Source organism: Cetorhinus maximus, chromosome 6 (genome assembly GCF_964194155.1).
Source record: "Cetorhinus maximus chromosome 6, sCetMax3.hap1.1, whole genome shotgun sequence".
NCBI lineage: Eukaryota > Metazoa > Chordata > Chondrichthyes > Lamniformes > Cetorhinidae > Cetorhinus > Cetorhinus maximus.
This window is the reverse complement of record NC_135884.1, coordinates 130816114-130836352: the sequence shown is the minus strand read 5'-3', so window position 1 is coordinate 130836352 and position 20239 is coordinate 130816114. Positions and strand designations below refer to the sequence as shown.

Genomic DNA, 20239 nt, shown 5'->3' with positions numbered 1-20239 from the left:
ATCTACATGAGTATATAAAACAACATTTTTACGAAGCACTTTAAAAATACAGATTTTCATATTTATATTATGTATTATTATATATTGATCTATAATATGTGAAATTTAATAATAACATACAAATATTACTATGCTGTTTTATTGCTGAACTCTGAAGTGGGTGCAGGAACAGAGGGACCTGGGTGTATATGTGCATTATTCATTGAAGGTGGCAGGACAGATTGAGAGCACGATTAGGAAAGCATACAATATCCTCGGCTTTATTAATAGGAACATAGAGGACAAGAGCAAGGAAACTATGTTGAACTTGTATAAGACACTAGTTGTTCTGTTATGAAGAGAGATCGGAGAAGTTGGGACTGTTTTCCTTAGAGAAGAGAAGGTTGAGAGGAGATTTGATACAGGTATTCCAACTCATGACAGAGTAGATAGGGAGAAACTGTTCCCACTCGTGAAAGAATCGAGAACTGGAGGGCACAGATTTAAAGTAATTTGTAAAAAAAGCAAAAGCGACACAAAGAAAAACTTTTTCTTACAGCGAGTGGTTGGGGTCTGGAGCGCACTGTCTGAGAGTGTGGTGGAGTGTTATGACCACTGCAGATGTTAATTGCTAAGCAAACCAAATCCCAGAGAGAAACTTGGCTTACCCTTATTTTTGTATTCTGCAAACGAGAAGAAAACATACTTATCTCAGCAGCCACAAGTCCAGTAGCACTTTTGGGATTTTAAAAACTAAAAGTAAAAGTTTTAATAGCAAGAAGAAAAGAAAACTTAAGCACATAAGATTACAGTTAAAATTAGTTTTACAAAACATTCCCACAAAAGATGCTCAACTTGGTCAGACCCACAAGTAAACACCTTCTAGGCAACACTCCTTTATAGATGTTTAACTATAAAAATCCAGAAATATTACCCAAGGCAAACCACTGTAACTTTAATAAAGGCATGCCACACGACCTCTTAAACTCACTTCCACTTTGCTGTGGAAATCCAAGACTTCAGAACAAGACTGCTTTTTGGCGCCCAAGACTTCTTTGAAACTCTTTAAAACTCAAATCCTTCCAACTATAAAATCTTTCATGTTTCTATTTTGTCCCTGCTCTCAGATCAATAAAATGTAATATATCCTCTTCAGTTCACCTATGGAACTTCTGTAAGATGCAAATATGTTTCTTGTCGCCTATGACTTCCCTTTGATATTCAAATGAATTCAAATTATCTAAAAATGCAAACCTTAGACCCAACCTATTTACTTGTACTCCAAATCCACCATAATATCTCATTACAAATGCACACCTAGCACCTCCATCCTTTCATGTCTTAACCTCTCAAACAACCTGCCTCTAGTAACTTTTCCCCAGCTTAATCAAATCATTTGCACACACACATACAGACACACATCCTTCTTCACAGAATAACGCAATACTCCCCAAAAATATTTCTGAAAATAACATCCATTCTCACATGGAGGCAGGTTCAATTAAAACATTCAAAAGGGAATTAGACTGTTATCTGAAAAAGAGGAATGTGCAGGGTTAGGGAAGAAGTTGGGGAAATGGTACTAAGTGAATTGCTCATTCAGGGAGCTGGTGCAGACACGACAGGCTGAATGACCCCCTTTTGCGCTGTAACAATTATGTGATTCTATAATTGCTGTTTTGTTTTTTGTTGGCTTCTAGGATCATGTTAATTTTCAGTTTTTGTATATGTTTGTTCATGTTATATGGGCATCGCTGGCAAGGTGACCCATCCCTATCTTAAATTGCACTTAAGAATGTGGTGGAGAGTTATTATGGGGTCACATTGGAAAAGAGTTTGCAAAACACTGCCATGGTCCTTTGCTTCCTTTCTTGAATATATATATATAATCCAGCAAGGTCAGGTTCTATTGTAAGTACCAACTTCATCCTGCATTAAATGCACTAACTGCATTGAATGCTGCAATGCTAAAGTTACTTTGGTGGTTTTATATGAATGTATTGGTCCAGTCTTGACAATAGAAGGTAAACAAAGGGAAAACTAATGTTTCTGCACACTTGAAGTCTAATAATTCCACCTATTTGAAGTGGCCTAAAAGCATTTGCATTTCAATATAGATCATAAAAAGTGCTATGATTACATAATTCTCTGTCACAAAATATTTTCGGACCTTTTTGTCTTGGGCCACTCTCACCCCTGGTGAGCAATGAATACAGTATACTAAATTGAAAGAAGTTAAAGTAAATCGCTATTTCACCTGGAAGGAGTGTTTGGTGCACTACTCCCCAGCTTGGGGGAAGCATTCAGTTGCACCCTTCTTCTCTCCCTCTGCTTTCATAACTAATCATGTCCTTTGAGACCATTCAAGGACAGTCAAAGGTTTAGAAAATCTGAGTTTTTGACTACTTTGGGTCTACATACATACGAATTAGGAGCAGGAGAAAGCCACTCGGCCCCTCAAGCCTGCTCCGCCATTCAATAAGATCATAGCTGATCTGATTGTAACCTCAACCCCACATTACTGCCTACCCCCAATAAACTTTCACCCCCTTGTTAATTGAGAATCTATCTAACTATGCCTTAAAAATATTCAAAGACTCTGCTTCCGCCGCCATTTGAGGAAGAGAGTTCTATAGACTCACAACCCTCTGAGAGAAAAATTTCTCCTCATCTCTGTCTTAAATGAGCGATCCCTTACTTTTAACCAGCGACCTCTAGTTCTAGATTCTCCCAAAAGAGGAAACATCCTCTCCACATCCACCCTGTCAAGACCCCTCAGGATCTTAAAGGTTTCGATCAAATCACCTCTTACTCTTCTAAACTCCAGTGGATACAAGCCTAACCTGTTAAACCTTTCCTCATAAGACAACCCACCCATTCCTGGTATTAGTCTAGTAAACCTTCTCTGAACTGCTTCTAACACATTTACATTTTTCCTTAATTAAGACCAGTACTGTACACAATACTCTAGATGTGGTCTCACCAGTGCCCTGTACAACTGAAGCATAACCTCCCTACTCTTGTAACCAATTCCCCTCACAATAAATGATAACATTCTATTAGCTTTCCTAATTACTTGCTGTACCTGCGTTCTAAACCTTTGTGAATCATGCACTAGGTTGTCCAAATCCCTCTGAATCTCAGAGCTCTGCAATCTCTTGCCATTTAGATAATAAGCTTCTTTTTTATTCTTCCTGCCAAAATGGACAATTTCACATTTGCCCACATAATAATCCATTTGCCAGACCTTTGCCCACTCATTTAACCTGTCTATGTCCCTTTGTAGCCTCCTTATGTCCACTTCACAATTTACTTTCCTACCTATCTTTGTGTCATCAGCAAATTTAGCAACCATTCCTTCGGTCCTTTCATCCAAGTCATTTATATAAATTGAAAAAAGTTGAGGCCCCAGCACTGATCCCTATGTTACACCATTCATCACATCCTGCCAACCAGAAAAAGACCCATTTCTGCCAACTCTCTGCTTCCTGTTAGCTAGCCAATCTCCTATCCATGCCAATATGTTACCTCCTATATCATTAGCTTCTATTTTCTGTTTTATCAGGTGCCTTCTGAAAATCTAAGTACAGTACATCCACCATTTCCCCTTTATTCGCAGCACATGTGACTCCTTCAAAGAACTCCAATAAATTGGTTAAACATGATTTCCCTTTCACAAAACCATGTTGACTCTGCCTAATTGCATTGAATTTTTCTAAGTGCCCTGTTATAACGTCTTTAGTAATAGCTTCCAACATTTTCCATATGACAGATGTTAGGCTAACTGGCCTGTAGTTTCCTGCTTTCTGTCTCCCTCCCTTATTGAATAAAGGAGTTACATTTGCTATTTCCCAATCTAATGGAACCTTCCCCAAATCTAGGGAATTTTTGAAAATTAAAACCAATGCATCAACTATCTCACTAGCCACTTCTTTAAAGACCTTAGGGTGAAGTCCATCCGGACCCGGGGATTTGTCAGCAAGCTGCCCCAACAATTTGCTCAATGCCACTTCCCTGGTGATTGTAATTTTCCCAAGTTCCTCCCTCCCTTCCATTTCCTGATTTACAGCTTTTTCTGGGATGTTACATAGTGAAGACCGAAGCAAAATACCTAATTAATTCGTCCACCATCTCCCTACTTTCCTTTATCAATTCCCCAGGCGCATTTTTTATAGCACCAACGCTCACTTTAACTCTCTCCTTATTTAAATATCTATAGAAATTCTTACTAGCCGTCTTTATATTACTAGCTAGTTTTCTCTCCTACCCTAATTTTTGCCTCTGTATTAATCTTTTTGTCATTCTTTGCTGTACTTTGTATTCTTTCCAATCTTCTGACCTGCCATCTGTCTTTGCGTAATTATATGGTTAAGTTTGAAACTGTCTTTAACTTTTTTAGTTAACCACAGATGGTGGGCCCTCCCCTTGGAATTTTTCTTTCTCGTTCAAATGTATCTATTCTGTGTTTTCTGAAATATCCCTTTAAATGTCTGCCACTGAACCTCTATTGACCTATCCCTTAACCTCATTTGCCAGTTGACTTTAGCTAGCTCCACTTTCATGCCCTCGCAATTGTACTTATTTAAGTTTAAAATACTAGTCTTGGACGCACTCGTTTCCCCCTCAAAATGAATGTGAAATTCAATCATATCCCTTAATACCACTGATTAACAAAAATCTATTAATCTCATATTTAACAATGGTTCTAGCATCAATTGCCATTTGCAGATGATAGTTCCAAACTTCTACCATCCTTTGCATGTGCACTTGTTTCTTAATTTCATTCCTGAAAGGCCTGGTTCTAATTTTTAAACTATGTTCCCTAGTCCAATACTCTTCAACCAACAGAAAAGGTTTCTCTCGTCTCCCTATCTGTTCCTCCTAATATCTTGTAAACCTTGATCATATCACCTCTTAATATTCTAAATTCCTGGGAATACAGCCTTAGTTTGTGTAACAAAAACAGAAAATGCTGGAAAAACTTAGCAGGTCTGACAGCATCTGTGGAGAGAGAAAAACAAAGTTAACGTTTCGAGTCCGTATGACCCTTCTTCAGAGCTAGTTTGTGTAATCTCTTCTTGTAATTTAACTTTTGGTATGATTCTGGTAAATCTACTCCACTCCCTCCACAATCAATATAACTTTCTGATGTGTGGTGCCCAGAACAGCTCACAGTGCTCCAGGTATAACCAGGGCTTTGAATAATGGAAGCATGACTTCTTGTATTTTAGTCCTTGAGATATAAAAGACCAATATTCTATTGTGGTTTTAATTACTTCCTGTACCTGTTCATGAAATTTTGATGATCCATGTACATGGATTCCCAGATCTCTTTGGATCTCCACTATTTCTAGCTTTTCACCATTTAGAAAGTACCACCTTCTATCCTTTTTAGGTCACAACTAGGTGACCTCACATTTGTCTATATTAAAATCTATTTGCCACAGTTTTCTCCATGCACTTAATCTATTAATATCTCTGTAATTAATGCATTTATCTATACTGCTTATATGTCACCTATCTTTATGTCATTGACAAATTTGTATATTTGGCTTTCTATCCCATCATCTCAGTCATTAATAAACAGGATGAATAGTTGAGGCTGCAACGCACATCATTGTAAAATACCACTGGTGACATGCTGCCAATTAGAAAAACTGCCCTTACCCCTACTCTCTGTCTCCTGCCATTCACCCAATTTCCTAACCCAGCTCAATAATTTGCTTTCAATTCCATGAATGCACACTGTCACCATTTATGTTCAGAAAAGTTAGACACTGATTTCCAGACCCGAGGTTTAGAGTCTGCACCCACCAAAGTGTGCGCAGGGGTTCTTCTGGAGTTTAACCAGCTAAAATCATGCAACTTAGCAGAACAGATCACTGATAATTTCCATCTTACTTTCTCATCAAGACCACGCTACCCACTTGGGCTTTGGCCTGCAGGGTTACCTGGAGTCAATAGAATTAGCCAGATAAGCAGCAACACTCTAGGGAGGATTTAAAGGACAACCCATTTGATCACACCTATCCAATTTAACAACTTATGTTCTTCCTTTTGCCCAATAAAAAAATGCTATATATTATCTAAAAATCCTTCTCTATATGTTTCAGTATACCATCCCTCATTCTCCCAAACTTTCAGACATCTTTAAAGTGCTGCTAGAAATTCCCAAATATATTATAGTGATCCTTAAATCATTCAGCAGAATGCAAATATTTGCACCATGGTGGTAAAGCCCCAGTGATTGTATTCCTGGTATTGAGAACTCATCTAGGCTATGCTAATTCAGCTGACTCCAGAAACTCCGGCATGGCAACTTGTTTCGACAAAAGGAAATCCCATGCTGCCATGTTTCCTCTGCAGAGAATGTTGGCTCCTTCTGCGAAAATAAGGAAAAATACCTACGTGTTTGCTAGTGGCTTTATTCAAATGAACTGAAAGTTATCTTTAGTTTTGAAATTAAACTTATAACTATATCCCATTTTAGAATGCATCCAATAATGGCCCATTCCCCAATAAACACCACTACGATTATTTCAGAAAAATAAAGCTCTCTTCCAGTGTCTAAATAATAATTATTGGGGCCTCTTAGCACTCCCCAGCCCTCTACTCAAGGCCCCCACTCCGCCCTTGCAACCCTCCACTGTCCCACCACCTCCACTGGTAATATCAAATATCAGCATTTATATTGTAATGAATCTGCTACGTGCTTCTGACAGCGTTTTTTAATGTACAATATTTCAATCCAGTTGTTGTATGTAGTTTTTCTGTGTTGTGATGAGTTTTACTGGGGGCCTCAGATTTGCCAGGGGTCCTTGGTTAAGCCCATGCTTTAATCCACCCAGCCCTATTCGATGGGTGGAATCGTCTCAGGTTTGTACTAAGTGCGATAGCGGGCGAGAAAAAGAACGTTTTACCCGCCAGCCGAAACAGCAGCTTTTCCCGATCCCACCTCATTAATCATGCATTGCCAGGAGACACGCGGTTTTGCTGGCAGGCGGCCTTTGATTCGCCCACCACACTGTCACCTCGCCGCTTCCACAGGCCAGGTACCATATTTAAAGTGCAGCCACGCACACACCTCTCAGTGCTTCCAGCTCAGGACTGCTGCACAGAAGACATGGCCCCGAAAGACAAGAAGACTGCAGCCGCCCCGATTCAGTGACGTGTCCCTGGAGCGCCTTTTGTACACCAGGGTGGCCCGCCATGAAGTCTTCTACCCCTGTTCTGGTCGCAGGAAGAGCAGCAACATCACCAATCTGGCTTGGGAGGCAGTAGCAGCGGTGGTCAGTGCCAATGCCTTGCAAAAGAGGACAGTCACCCAGTGACGAAAGAGGATGAATGATCTCCTCCATTCTGCCAGGGTAAGTCATTCTCAATTCTCACACTCACAAACCCATCACACATCCACAGGGCCCTCATTCACTGCCAATTCAAGGGACATCACCATTCACTCTCTCACACACACCTTTATTGTCCTCATCCTGTCCATGGCACCACTCATCACCCACACGTGCTAGGCATACTCATCATCTGGCCTGGCAGGCATCCAGCTTACGCTCTCTCCATTTGTATTCATGCAGGACAAGCTGGCACACAACAAAAGGGAGAGGTCATGGACTGGCGGAAGAATGCCTGAAATCAAGGTCCTCACTATCTTTGAAAATAGAGTCATCCAGCTGGCCAGTGAAGATCTAGACCATTCCTGTGCTGACGGTGAGGTCGGCGGTGCTTTACCAAGTGAGGATCCAGCAGTGCAAAATCCATCAGACAACCATGCTGTGAATGATGTGTCATCTTTCACAGGCCATTGGCATATACTAATTATCTCTCCTTGCTTTCGCAGGCACTTCTGGGAAACAACTGAAGGAATCCACGACCCAGGTCCTCGACTCAAGCCCTGAAGACACCTCAGAAGAGGAATCTGCTGAAACCCTCATTGAAGATCCGTCACAGTGCTCACCCACACCTTCCACCAGTGCAGAGACAGACACCTCGGTGGGACCAAGCTTTAGAGTAGCCTTGGGTCAAAATCTGTTGAGCACATCTCACTGTCTGATCCACAGCAGACAGAGGCAGGGACTTCCCAGGTTTCCAGCACTTGGAGGACTGCTGGAGACCAGAAATCTACTGAGTCTGCGTCAGATGATGAGCCTCTGGACTCGATCGTGTCATAGTTGCTGGAGCTGCAAAGAAAAGCCTGGAAACATCAGGAAAGGATGTCTGCTGCATTCCTCAGATTGCAAGGCACGATGGAGGAGTCTGCCCACCTTAGGTTTTAGTGCCAGCATGCGAACACACCGAGGTCAACACTGGTAGGATGGCGGTCGCCAAGGAGACCTTGGTCCAGGACATTGATCTTGCACTGCTGCGCAGGCTGAACTCCATAGTTGATGTCATAGTTGGTCTCCAACAGTGTCAACACGAGAGGGGTGCAGGGCAGCTCCACCTCATTTCAGCTTCCCCTTCTCCTCAAGAAGTCAGCCGGGGCCCTTGGGCACCCATAGGGAAGAGAGTCAGCAGGTGCACACCCCAGGGCCATTCACCCAAGTGACTCCGGGAGTCTCCAGCCCATCCAAATCCCCTCTTCCTGCGACCCCAGCAAATCCAGCTCCACAGGCCGAAGAGGGTGTCACTGCCACACAGCAGGCCTCCAAAAGCAGGCCAGGGCCCTCCAAGTTTCAGCCCTCCAGAGGAAACCGATCAAGGTCATCACAAACAGGGCAGAGCAGTCAGCAGGCCACCTCCGCCTCCACTGTGGATGTTGGGGTAGCACCAAGACATAGTGGCAGGGTTAGGAAGGTTAAGAAGATGTAGTTACACAGCCTGGGCACGGGTGTTAAACACTTGTACATAATGGGCCACAGCCTCCGAGCTACCCAGTGTCGGATTTGGTGGGTGGGGTACCCCAAAGATATGCTGGGGAATCCCTCTGGGAAGTTCCCAGGTAAGGGTTTGCATGGCAATTACCCAGATGTGCACTCTTCCTCTGGACAATTGCACTGCACTGGGAACCGTCCGAAAATACAGTTTAAGTTGCAAACTTTGGGTGGTTCCGCCAGGGTTATTACCAATAGTTACCCAGAAAAAGTTAGAAGAATTAAAACTTCTTCTAACTTTTGGATAACTATTGTAAAGACCCAGATCAATCCCTCCACAGGACTCCCCCCAATAGCCCCGACCCTGCAGGGGACTACCCCACCCCTGACTAAACACCCCACACAAAGGTATTCCCCACCCGCCGACGCCCCATGGGATTCTCCCCATCCGCACGGAACTCCTCATTTGACACCCCCCCCCCCCCCCCCCCACCCCACCACGGGTCCAATTCTTACTCCCCGACCCCCCACGCCACCCATGTCTGACCCACACCCCCCGAAATTCCAACCCCCCCCCACCCGCATGATGTCCGACACCCCAGCTCCCCGAGGTCCAAACCGCCCCAGACCCCCAATGTCTGAACCCCCCTATCCTATGTCCAACCCCCCATGTCCGACCCACACCCCCCGAAATTGAAACCTCCCCAGCCCCGAATGTCCGACCCCAACACCCCCCCCAATGTCCGATGCCCCCAGCCTTCCACCCTCCTGAATGTCCAGCCTACTGCACCCCTTCCAGATGTTCAACCCCCAGCAGACCTCCCAATGTCCAACCCCACCGGCCTTCCCGATGTCCGACCCCCATACCCACTCCTGAATGTCCAACGGCCCAACCCCCCCCGAATGCACAGCTTGTCGCATCCCTCCCGATGTCCGCCCCCCTACCCCCATCCCCACCTGTCATCTGAACACCCCCAACTCCCCAAATCCTTTTCACTTAAGCACTTAACTTCTCCCTGGCCTGTCAATTTCAATTGGACCTTTAAGCTTGCCTGCTTTACAGCAGCTAATGCCGTAAAAAAGGGGCCATGTCCTCCTTCAATTCGACGGTTCTGGACTTCGTTGCTGGACTTTGGAGACAGCTGCGCTGCCGGTATCTCGCCCAACCTGAGTTGGAAGCTCGGATGAGATGGGCACTGAAGAAACTCGGCATAGGTAAGTTGGAATGGAGCAGCAATCCAACACTGATTGCCACTCTGAGGAAGTTACAGCCCAATGTTCACTTTGTTAATAAACTCCCAAGAATGTCTCCTTGCCTATGGCTCCTTGTTCTGATGAACAGTGTGTGTTGCTCAGATGTGAAACCTTGGTCCCTGCACAAGATAAAGACAGGTGTCTCAGTCCAGGACAAAAACAGAATTACCTGGAAAAACTCAGCAGGTCTGGCAGCATCGGCGGAGAAGAATAAAGTTGACGTTTCGAGTCCTCAACACAACTGAGTAAAATTAGGAGAGGGGTGAAATATAAGCTGGTTTAAGGGGTGGGGGGATTGTGGTTGTAGGGACAAGCAAGCAGTGATAGGAGCAGGTAATCAAAAGATGTCACAGACAAAGGAACAAAGAGGTGTTGAAGGTGGTGATATTATCTAAGAGAATGTGCTAATTAAGAATGGATGGCAGGACACACAAGGTACAGCTCTGGTGGGGGTGGGGTGAAATAAGACTAACAGGGCATAAAAGGTATAAATTTAAATTTGATGCTGCCAGACCTGCTGAGTTTTTCCAGGTAATTCTGTTTTTGTTTTGGATTTCCAGCATCTGCAGTTTTTTGTTTTTGTCTCAGTCCAGGGCCTTTTCCCTGTGCTTTGTGCAACCTTCCCAGCACACTGATGGTGTGCCTTCACTGTAACTGGTCAGATCATGCCTACAGCTTGGTGAGGCTAATCATTGCTGCCAGAACATCTTGGGCCGGCAGCACAGAGCTCTGTCATTCTCTCTGTGTGCTCCCAGCACTTTGAGATGCAGCTGGCCCCCCCATCTCATCAGCATCTATGTCCGGTGACAGTGTGGTCGAGAAGGGTTCAGCTGATGAAAGATGCCGTAGGATCAGGAGAAGTTAAAGTTTCCCCGCTGTATCTCCATGTTATGATCCTGTTCACAGAGCGCAAGCAAGGTGTCATCAGCCAGACAGGAGTCAGACATTCACATAAGCTATGTGAGGACAGAATGTCCCCATTGCATGTTGCTATCATTATCCTGGAAAGTAGGGACTATGAGCATCCACTGTATCTCTATGGCAGCAGCCTTATCACAGAGGATGTGTGTGCTGCCATCAGCCAGACAGGAGTCAAACGTTTATAGATGCAATGTGGGATCTATGATGTCCCTTCACTGCATGTCGTCGTCATCCTCCACGAATCTAGCAGCTATGAGGGCCTCCCGAGCGCGCCTGCCTCTTCTGGCCAGTGCGAGAGCCTCTTCGCGGTCATCCTTACCTTCGAGGACTTCCTCACCCTCATCCCCATAGACAACCTACTCATCAGAGAAGTGCAGCTCCCCCATTTCCTCCTCAGCCAGCTCCTCTCCCCATTGCAGCGCCAGTTTGTGAAGGGTGCAGCAGGCGATGAAGATGCGTGACATCCTCTCTCAACTGTATTGCAGAGCTCCACCAGACCGGTCCAGGCACCAGAATCTCATATTCAACATTCCAATGGTTTGCTCCACTAAGGTGCAAGCTGTAGCGTGAGCCTCGTTTTACCTTCCCTCTGCTGCAGTCTGAGGCCGCCACACAGGTGTCATCAGCCACGTCCTCTGCAGGTAGCCCTTGTCCCCAAGGAGCCAAACCTGCAGTTTCTTGGACCCTGGAAGACGTCAAGGATCTGAGACCTACTGAGAATGTAGGAGTCGTGGACACTCCTTGCGAACCCTGCACAGACCTGCAGGATGCATTTGTGGTGGTCACGCACCAGCTGAACATTCAGTGAATGGAAGCCCTTGTGGTTGATGTAGTTGACTGCTTGTTGCCACAGAGATCTGAGCGCCACGTGAGTACAGTCGAATGCACCCTGCACCTGTGGAAAACCTGAGACCTGGGCAAATCCCAGCACCCTTGCATCTTGGCTTTCCTGATCCCGGCTGAAATGCACAAAGTTGTGTGCCTTCGCAAAAATGGCATTTGTGACCTCATGGATGCATTTGTGCATGGAGGTTTGCAATATCCCACAGAGGTCACCTGTGGGACCCTGAAAGGAGCCACTGGCATAAAAATTGAGTGCCATGGTCACTTTCATGGCCACTGGCACTGGATTTCCTCCATGTCCCCGTGATGCCAAATCCTGCACCAGGTGACAGATGTGACTGACCAGTTCCCTGGACGTACGCAGTCTTCGGTGGCACTGGTTCTTGGTCATCTGGAGGAATGACAAGCGCCGTCTGTAGACCCTGGGTATAGCTAGGCGCTGACCAGTGACTGCTTGCTGTGGCCCTTCAGCAGTGTACGCGGGAGTCCCATCGCCCCTTCTTCCTGAAGGTGCTGCTCCTCTGCCCAGCCAGACGCCTCCGTCACTCTCTTCTCCTTCATCTCTGCTCTGTGTAAGCCATGAGGCATATACCTAGGTCACCAGGCTCCATGCTCCTGATATACTCCTCCTGCAGGATGAAAGGGAGATACACGTGGTTAGCTTGGGTGTACTAAGAACCTCTCTCGGTTAAGTCTGAAGGCCCCGTAATGCACCCAGAGAGTGCTGGCCATCACTTTGATTGCCAGAATTTAATGCGCTGCATGGCTGCCTGAAACCCCACCCATCTCCGCCTCACCCCACTTGACCGATTGGCAGCAGCTTTGCCCACTGGACTACATGCTGTGCTCTCAGCCCAGGCGCATGCTTTCCCCTAGCCCACACTGCAAGGCTGCACTGTTAGCTTGAACCATGGGGGAGACTGGTCTAAACCTGAATGATGACATTGCAAGGGGTTGTGAGTGCCTCCACCAGTGACTGCTCCATGGCCAGCTTTTGCAAGGAGATTGTACAACATGCCCAGTTGTCCAATTGTTCTGCAGCCCACTAAAACTTTCATTAGTTTGCAGTCTGTGCCCAAGGGGTGAAAAGCTCTGGAGCATTTGGTGGCAATTTCATGCCTCTGCATTGCTTAAGTGGACAGATAAGCTGGAGGCCTGACTCAAATCATGTCACTGTGGCTGCACCTGAACTGTCTCAGCTGCAGAGGAATGGTCACTTTATACAAGGTTTCCCTAATGCATGGCCGCATCCCTCCTGGCATGTGACTGTGCGCTGCCATCAACCGCAATGCAACTCTTGCACCCCCTCCCAACTCGCCTCAACCTCAGTGCAGCCCTAGCCCCACCCCCCAACCCACCTCAAATACAATGCAGCCCTTGCCCCAGCAACATACTGTCAGCCAACTGGGACTTGCCTGTGCGCACGCCTGAATGTGGGACACCTCAAACTTGGGGTCCAACAGGCGACCTTCGCGAGCACTGCACAATGTTACTGTGCATTCACCTCTGAGTTCCCGTCGAAATGCAGCTTACCAGGCGCGCGCCTTATAAATGCTGTTGTGAAACATTGACATACTCAGATGATCCAGCGTGGGGATTAATCCCAGCAAGATGGGTTTATAATGATATGCAGATATATTACAATGAAGTTCCCGATGTGCAGCAGTGGGAAACATGGCCTGCCATTTATGGACAGAGCAGTCAGTTGCAAACTGGTTTCACAACATCGTAAAACCGATATTTGGCCTTCCCGCCATATTGTCCTCTCACGCCCGCCATGACACCCGATGCCAGCGGGCACAGAAAATTCCGCCCTATGCTTTATGCCACAACATCGGTAATTTGGTACAAAAGTAAATCAACCCCTAGAGGTAATCTTTGGAGTCAGAAAAAAATAACATTGGAGAAAGTAACCCAGTGATCTATTAAAATTTGGTCACATGTTTCTGAATGTTTGTTAGTCTCATAAATTACCTTTTTCAGATTCATTGGTAGCCTTTGCCAATCAGTTCTTACAATTCTGTGTCCCCACCATCTTTGCATGTTTTTCAGGTATCTCAGTGTGAAGATATTATGCGCAAACAAGAATTGGAAATGGCTCAGCTTCGACAGCAGCAGTTTGACTCTGAGAACCAAATAGCCGCAGCCAATCAGAACTGCAAATCACTTGAAGCCATGTTGGATCTTTATAAACAAAAATACCAGACTTGTATAAACAAAATCACAGAGCTGGAAAATTCAATGCAAAGCCTGGAAGCAGATTTACAAGATGCCAACAGACAGGTTAGTAGAACAGAGAAAGGCTGCAATGTCGCAAATCTGTCTGAAACATCCAATCAGTAACTGTAGTCACTTGCCCTGTTTTCAAGCTTTAGGAGAAAAGTCACATTATTTTTGTGGTACCTCTGAAGGCATTTGCCTTTCTGGCCTGTCACCTCCTGTTTTTGGAATTTTCTTGGTCTAAACTTTAAAGATGTTGCAAAAGGCTAGCAAAATCATGAGGGCCTGTTGAAGCCAGTAGCATGTTTATTCTACATAATTAAATGATATTTCTCACCTGGAAAACAAACATTCTAAGGAAATCTGTGCAATTATATGTAAAACAATGCAGTGAATATATGGGAGTGATTAACAAGGCTGTGGTCACTGGAATCCCAATTTGTGGACTGCACCTTCACTCACAGATCTGTAATTGTGTATATTATGCAGCGGAACCACCCCTTAACCCATTCTTCTCATGAATAGTGGAAAAATATTGATTTCCCCTCCTAATTCATATCCTATTTATGACCCTGATAACACATTTAGACTGACTATAATATTTGTAAAATCACTGACCTTGTTACCACATTATTGGGAATGAGGAAAATGGAATGTCAAGATGAATATTGCAAACAGGAGAGGAATGTCCCAGATCAGTTATTGGGCCACTAAAGTTAAATTTAAAATTTTCGATCAAGAGGAGGAATTTTAATTCGAGAACTTTTCCCTATCCATTTAATTAGCTTTGCAGCCGCGACGAGACGCTCCACAAGCTACGGAATGACATGCATACAGTGCAGCACCAGTATGAAACCAAGTGCAGACAAGTGGAAAATTATGAGGACAGCATTGATCAGCTGACTCAACAGCTGCATGTCGCACAAGAAGGCCTGTCTGCAAACAGGGAACATGTGACCCAGTGTGAGGAGATCATTCGCAGCCTTCGGGAACAGGCCACAGTTCATCACAATGAGGTGGGTGTGGAGGCATTTATTCAGTTGTAGATTGTAATAGTCGAGACATAATTTTTTCCCTTCTGTTATTTGTTTCCTGGAAGTCGCCTTTTTATGGGGAAGCTTATAGAATTTAAAAAGCCATTTATGTTCAAAATGACAGGACACACAAATATTAACATGTCTAAAAGTCTATTATAACCACAGAGTTAATACAGAAGAGCATAAACTAGGCATAGCATGTGGTATCACTTAGATATAGGGAAGAATCTTCTGTTCGGTGTGCGGGCCGCACACGCTGATGTTTAAAATGATGCACAGTGATGTCGGGTGTGCATCATTCTGTTCTTCAGCGGAGTCGGCTGCGCGCCTGCCGAACTGTCAAAGGCCTATTAGGGCCATTAATGAGCTAATTAAGCCTATTGAGAAAGCTGCCCGTCCAACCTTAAGGCTGGCAGGCTGGGTGAAGAGCCCAGGTGGCCTTCGCATTTTTGATGAAACCTCATCCACGAGCGGGATGAGGTTTCATGAAAGGTTTCATTAATTAAATATAAATTTTTATGAAAATTCATAAACATGTCCCAGTTCAAACAGGGAGTGCACAGCGCTTCCGCGTGTGCATCATGATGGGCGGGCCTTAATTGGCCAGCCCACGTAAAATGGCGGCGCGCAGCCGATCGCGGGCGGCAATCGGCTTCGCGCCCGCTCCCGACCAGCCTGCTCGACGGGAGAAAGTTCTCCCCGTGGTTGTTCTTAAACCCATAATAAAATGATCGTAGCTAGTTACAAATGCACAACTACATAATTTAACCCACTGACAAATGGTCACTTTGTGAATTGATTTGCAATTATGGTTAACCTTGTGGACCAGAGACAAGTGAAATAATAACTCAGGAGAATTCATGATTTTCCCACCCTATTCCCTAAATTGTCCCATTGTCAAAGGGTATTCTTCCCAGCAGAGAAAGCTGTAATTAATCCCAGCCTGAAGTGACAATCAATATCCCTCACTTGTCAATTGTGTTCTATTTCCAGCATAACAACAAATGGTTTCACAAAAAACAAGTTGTAGAAAAATCAACCAGTGTAACAAAACCAGCTAGATGAAACTAAAATTATTCCTTGAAACCAACATTAAACATTTTATAATACAGGCCTAATTACAGGTGTAAGGAATATGAAACTATTTTCTTTCTGGTGATTTCTGTTTCTGTTCCTTTTAATAAATTACTTTCCTGTTATGGTCACAGTTCTGTTTTTTAATGGGACAATTGAAGGATACTCTCAATTCTCTCCCTTGCCTAAATTATAAATGCAGATCCACCTAGGTTATTCTCTAAACGAGGATAAGAGACAAACTATGGAATGCTACTCGAGCCAGCACTTGTGCAGGTGTGATTTGCTCCACATAATTATTGCATGGCAGTAACATAATACAGTCATCAGATTGCTGGTATGATGCACAATCCACAACACCTGCCTGAAACCAATTAATAATGTTTGAATAGTTGCAAATTAAAAATCCACTCTCTTTTAATAAGCTTTCAGTTATGTGTGTAATGAAGGTCATAAAGACGCGGAGTATTTGTGCCTTGTAATGTAGAAAAAAATTATACTGCGTGACAGAAGTTGACTTGCCGAACGTACATTAGACAGTTAAAATAACAGAAACAAAATTTCCTTTGTATTTTAAAAGTATATAAAATCCCATTCTGTTACATCCATAAAAATACCTTGGGCAAGATTTTGCATTTTGTGTCGGGACCCTGATGTCAGGATCAAATGGGGGTCTTGATCTGTACCATGTTGGGAACAGTCCCGACAGTGATTTTACTTTGATTGGCCATTTAGTGCCAGAGGGTGTGCTCGCCATCCAATTAAGGATGTTGGGTGGGCCTTTGAAGCTGGAGGACCAATAGGAAGCCCTGCAGCATGGAAGGAGCTACAACCTGCTATTGCAGGTAAAGGAGAGAGGGCGCTCTCTTGGCACTTTTGAAACTTCTGCTGAAAGAATAGCCACAGCTGCCAGGCCACTATTGTGGAGGGAGACTCTCAATAGGGAGCCTCTCCCACAGCTGTGGCCAGGAGACACCCCGCTCCTCCCAAACTGCAGGAAGGCTGACAGGTTCCTGCCCACTTAAAGGCCTCAGTTGGGCTAGCGATGAGAAGGCCTTCCCCACCATAACTTAATCATGGTGAGTCAGGAAGATAACAGGCTCTCCACCCTGCCCCTTCCCACCCAATTAAACAGCTCCCCCCACCCCCGTTTCCCTGCCCACATCTGGGAGAAGCATTAAATTATGCCCAGTGTTTCTTCTGACTGAGAAGGTGGTGGTGAGCTGCCTTCTTGAACTGCTGCAGCCCATGTGGTGTAGGTACACACACACTGCTGTTAGGAAGGGAGTTCCAGGATTTTGTCCCAGCGACAGTGAAAGAACGGTGATATATTTCCAAGTCAGGATGATGAGTGACTTGGAGGGGAACTAGCAGGCGGTGGTGTTCCCATCTATCTGCTACCCTTGTCCTTCTAGATGGTAGTGGTCGTGGGTTTGGAAGGTACTGTCTAAGGAGCCTTGGTGAATTCCTGCAGTGCACCTTGTAAGTGGTACACACTGCTGCCACAGTGCGTTGGCGGTAGAGGGAATGAATGTTTGTGGATGTGGTGCCAATCAAGCGGACTGCTTTGTCCTGGATGGTGTCCAGCTTCTTCAGTGTTGTAGGAGCTGCATTCATCCAGGCAAGTGGGGAGTATTCCATCACACCCCTGCCTTGTGCCTTGTGGACAGACTTTGGGGAGTCAGGAGTTGAGTTACTCGTTGCATGATTTCTAGCTTCTGACCTGCTCTTGTAGCCACAGTATTTAAATGGCTAGCCCAGTTCAGTTTCTGGTCAATGGTAACCCCCAGGATGTTGATAGTGGGGGATTCAGTGATGGTGATGCCATTGAACATCAAGGGGCAATGGTTGGATTCTTTCTTGTTGGAAATGGTCATTGCCTGACACTTGTGTGGCGTGAATGTTACTTGCAACATGTCAGCCCAAGCCTGGATATTGCCCAAGTCTTAGCTCAAAGCTAAGATAAAAGCAAAATACTGCGGATGCTGGAAATCTGAAACGAAAACAAAAAATGCTGGAAAAACTCAGCAGGCCTGACAGCATCTGAGGAGAGAAAGACGGACTTAACGTTTCGAGTCCGTATCATACAGACTCGAAATGTTAACTCCGTCTTTCTCTCCACAGATGCTGTCAGACCTGCTGAGTTTTTCCAGCATTTTTTGTTTTAGTCCGGGTCTAGCTGCATTTGGACATGGACTGCTTCAATATCTGAAGAGTCGCGAAGGATGATGAACATTGTGCAATCATCAGCGAACATATCCACTTCTGACCTTATGATGGAAGGAAGGTCATTGATGAAGCAGCTGAAGATGGTTGGGCCTAGGACCTGAGGAACTCCTGCAGTGATGTCCTGGAGCTGAGATGACTGACCTCCAACGAGCACAACCATCTTCCTTTGTGCTAGGTATGACTCCAACCAGCGGAGAGTTTTCCTCCTGATTCTCTGAATTTGCAAGAAGAAAAAAGTTTGTCAAGCACTTCCATGATGCCGCTTAACCTGAGTGTCAAATGTGTTGTACTTCAGTTTTGTTATTTATTATTGTGCGGTCTTTAGATCTTCAGCTACCTTTCCATATCAAATTTCTAGATTAATAAGTGAAATAACAGTTTATTCACTGACATTAAAACAAAGATTGATTAGGTAAATTCAGGACATCCTAAGCATTGGGATCATCAGATAGGATAATATGCAATACTGCACCCTCTTGAAGGTAGATGATTTGCATCTAGGGACAGTTCAGGTTTGTGCAGTGAGTAGACATTTAAATATAGATGAAGAAGAGATGCAGTCAACATGCATATTTCATGAAAGAGTGAAATCAGAAGATTCTCACTTCATTAGAATTTGAACGTTTCTCTTGTATCTTTTCAAACAAAAAAAGATTATTATATTCAATTAAGTGAGATGCATGGAAGAAGCCCTTAGCTCGGCACTGTTACTTTAAAATAAATTGTTGTGGTACCATTTTGTGCTGTTTTCCTGAACTAGAAGTTACTGAGATTCACTTAGGTTGTCTTTTTTTAAAGGTTATTGAACAGACTTTACAGGGCTCACCACTGCCCATTTAAAATGTTTTGCTTTGAAAATGAAGAAATATGCTAAAGAGTGATGGGTCACATTCATCAGAATGTATCATAAGAGTCTGTCAATTGCCGCATTCTGGATTTCTCTCCTCAAACCCATTTTGCCTAGCTCTCTCTCCCCATCTCCAAAACCATCTCAACATAAACTTTTTTGACCACATCTTCTGTTACTTCTCCTAAAGATCGTTCATCTGATAGCTGTTTATGGGACTTCACACAAATTTAATGCCATATTTGCTTACAAAACAGTGGCTACAGTTCAAAAGTAATTTCATAAAGTACTGAGGAGGTGATAGGTACTTTTTAAATACAAGCTCTTTCTTTATCTGCGGTGGTGTAGAGGTATTGTCACTGGACTAGTAATCCAGGCAATGCTCTGGAGATCCAGGTTCGAATCCCACCATGGCAGATGGTAGAATTTGAAATAAAAATCTGGAATTAAAAGTCTAATGATGACCAAGAAACCATTGGTAAAAACCCATCTGGTTCACTAATATTCTTTAGGGAAGCAAATCTGACATCCTACCTGGCCTGGCCTCCAGTCCCACAGCAATGTGGTTGACTCTTTAATGCCCTCTGAAATGGCCTAGCAAGCCACTCAGTTGCATCAAACTGCTACAAAGCCTATAAGGAATGAAACCGGATGGACCTCACAGCATTGACTTAGGCACCGGAAGAGACAACAGCAAACTCAGCCTTGTCAACCCTGCAAAGTTGTCCTTACTAATATCTGGGGACTTGGGCCAAAATTGGGAGAGCTGTCCCACTGACTAGTCATACTCACCAAATCGTACCTTACAGATAGTGTCCCAGATACAAGGAGGTAGCGGCGCAGTGGTATACAGTCGGGAGGGAGTTGCTCTAGGAGTCCTCAACATCGACTCTGGACCCCATGAAGTCTCATAGCATCATGTCAAACGTGGGCAAGGAAACCTCCTGCTGATTACCACGTACTATCCCCCCCTCAACTGATGAATCAGTACTCCTCCATGTTGAAAACCACAT

General features: G+C 44.6%; 1 protein-coding gene across 1 annotated transcript in view; it reads left to right on the top strand.

Moving 5' to 3' along the window:
- Window positions 1–20239, top strand: part of pmfbp1 (polyamine modulated factor 1 binding protein 1) — a 967668-nt gene that overhangs the window by 721256 nt on the left and 226173 nt on the right. Inside the window, exons 27-28 of the mRNA XM_078544531.1 lie at window positions 13872–14102; window positions 14825–15055. Of these exons, the coding sequence (XP_078400657.1) occupies window positions 13872–14102; window positions 14825–15055 (462 nt within the window). The remainder of the gene's footprint in view (window positions 1–13871; window positions 14103–14824; window positions 15056–20239) is intronic.